The sequence below is a fragment of the Crinia signifera genome, chromosome 1, assembly GCF_055691185.1.
Source record: "Crinia signifera chromosome 1, ASM5569118v1, whole genome shotgun sequence".
In the NCBI taxonomy this organism is placed as follows: domain Eukaryota; kingdom Metazoa; phylum Chordata; class Amphibia; order Anura; family Myobatrachidae; genus Crinia; species Crinia signifera.
Window position 1 is genome coordinate 461,018,852 of NC_139217.1, and position 2,200 is coordinate 461,021,051.

General features: G+C 50.7%; 1 protein-coding gene across 1 annotated transcript in view; it reads right to left on the bottom strand.

Annotated features, from left to right (window-relative positions):
- Positions 1-716: 716 nt before the first annotated feature.
- The window catches only part of RAX (retina and anterior neural fold homeobox), a 5,491-nt gene continuing 4,007 nt past the window's right edge, over positions 717-2,200 (bottom strand). The window contains exon 3 of the mRNA XM_083158489.1: positions 717-1,881. Within this exon, the coding sequence (XP_083014615.1) occupies positions 1,429-1,881 (453 nt within the window). The 3' untranslated portion in view covers positions 717-1,428. The remainder of the gene's footprint in view (positions 1,882-2,200) is intronic.

The following is a 2,200-nucleotide window of genomic DNA, read 5'->3' on the forward strand; positions in this document are numbered from 1 at the left end:
AGGGGCCACCTTCCCTGTCACTGTTACATATGTTATATACAGGGGTGTAGTTACCATAGGTGCAGGGAGTGCAGCTGCTATGGGGCCAGAGCTGAGAGGTGCCACCTTCCCTGTCACAGTTACATGTGTTATATACAGGGTGTAGCTACCAAAGGTGCAGGGAGTGCAGCTGCTATGGGGCCCAGAGCTGAGAGGGGCCACCTTCCCTGTCACTGTTACATGTGTTATATACAGGGTGTAGCTACCATAGGTGCAGGGGGTGCAGCTGCTATGGGGCCCAGAGCTGAGAGGGGCCACCTTCCCTGTCAGTTATATACAGGGGTGTAGCTACCATAGGTGCAGGGGGTGCAGCTGCTGTGGGGCCCAGAGCTGAGAGGGGCCACCTTCCCTGTCACAGTTACTTGTATTATATACAGGGGTGTAGATACCATAGGTGCAGGGAGTGCAGCTGCTATGGGGCCCAGAGCTGAGAGGGGCCACCTTCCCTGTCACAGTTACATGTGTTATATACAGGGGTGTAGATACCATAGGTGCAGGGAGTGCAGCTGCTATGGGGCCCAGAGCTGAGAGGGGCCACCTTGCCTTTCACAGTTACATGTGTTATACACAGGGGTGTAGCTACCATAGGTGCAGGGGGTGCAGCTGCTATGGGGCCCAGAGCTGAGATGGGCCACCTTCCCTGTCACAGTTACATGTGTTATATACAGGGGTGTAGATACCATAGGTGCAGGGAGTGCAGCTGCTATGGGGCCCAGAGCTGAGAGGGGCCACCTTCCCTGTCACAGTTACATGTGTTATATACAGGGGTGTAGATACCATAGGTGCAGGGAGTGCAGCTGCTATGGGGCCCAGAGCTGAGAGGGGCCACCTTGCCTTTCACAGTTACATGTGTTATATACAGGGGTGTAGATACCATAGGTGCAGGGAGAGCAGCTACTATGGGGCCCAGAGCTGAGAGGGGCCCCACCTTCCCTGTCACAGTTAAATGTATTATATACATTTTTCACCTTCGGGTGGCACCCAGGGGCCCTTCCAAACTTTTTCTATGGGGTCTAGTTACACCACTGCACAGCACTGTGTACACTGCAACCTGCACTAGGAGATAATAGCTGTTATGAACACACCATTATAAGAAGCACCTGTCTGGTAATTATTTCCTATACATATGTCATGGAGATGGGTTATGCTAACGAGCTTACAGCTACAGTGTCTCTCGCTTCCATAATCAGCGCTGTTGTCTTTAATTGGATGTTGACGTAAACATGAAATTGTTTAATTAATCCAACCTGAAGAGACTAAGTACAATGGAGAGTCTGTGGGAGCAGTCAGTGTCTGTCTTTGGGTGGAGAGGGGCAGATTGCTGGGTGCTTGGCACATCATGGTAAAGTCTGGTTAGTCCATTGCCCGGTGGCGAGGCTGCCCAGCCCTTTATAAGCTTTGCCAGGGTTTGCCCATAGATTGATAGTGTTCCTTGGCCTTCATCCTGAGAGCCGCTATACTCGTGTTCCTGGGGTCCACTTCTTCCAGGGGATACTTATCCACAAAGTTCGCCCCACACTGGTAAGGAGGTGGGGGCCCCATGGACCCTAGAGTTTGGAGAGTGTGGCCCACAGGGGTAGTGTTCATGAAAGGTGGTGGGGTATAGCTGCCAGGTAGGCTCTGCTGGCTGGTCACGAATCCTGGCAGAGCTTGTAGAGCTGTGGTGTTGGACATGGGGGCAGTCAGCCAGGAATCCAGGGGCAGGTTGGTACTGATGCCACTCATGGCTGGGGGTTGTGGGGAGCGGTTGAAGGACAGGATTGGAGAGTCCTGAAGCTTCATAGACGTCACCTCCAGCTTCTCCTGTCTCCTCCACTTAGCTCTTCTGTTCTGGAACCAGACCTGCAAAACAGCACAGATAGGCTTAGGCTGGTGTCCTGCCCTGCAGCATGCTACCTTATATACTGTATATGCTAGTCTTATAGGCAACAAACTGTGGAGAACTACAAGTCCCAGCCATATCATGCTGGGACTTGTAGTTTCCCTGTACCTATGAAAATGTAAGCATATGAAATAACCCAGCTAAACCAATCCCGAGCCAGACCCCACAGGGGGGTCACAATACCCCAAAATTTGTCACATATTTTCACAATGTAAAAACTAGATTTACTGACAATAAAATCGTATTTATATAAATTAACATTATATATTTTTTATCTAT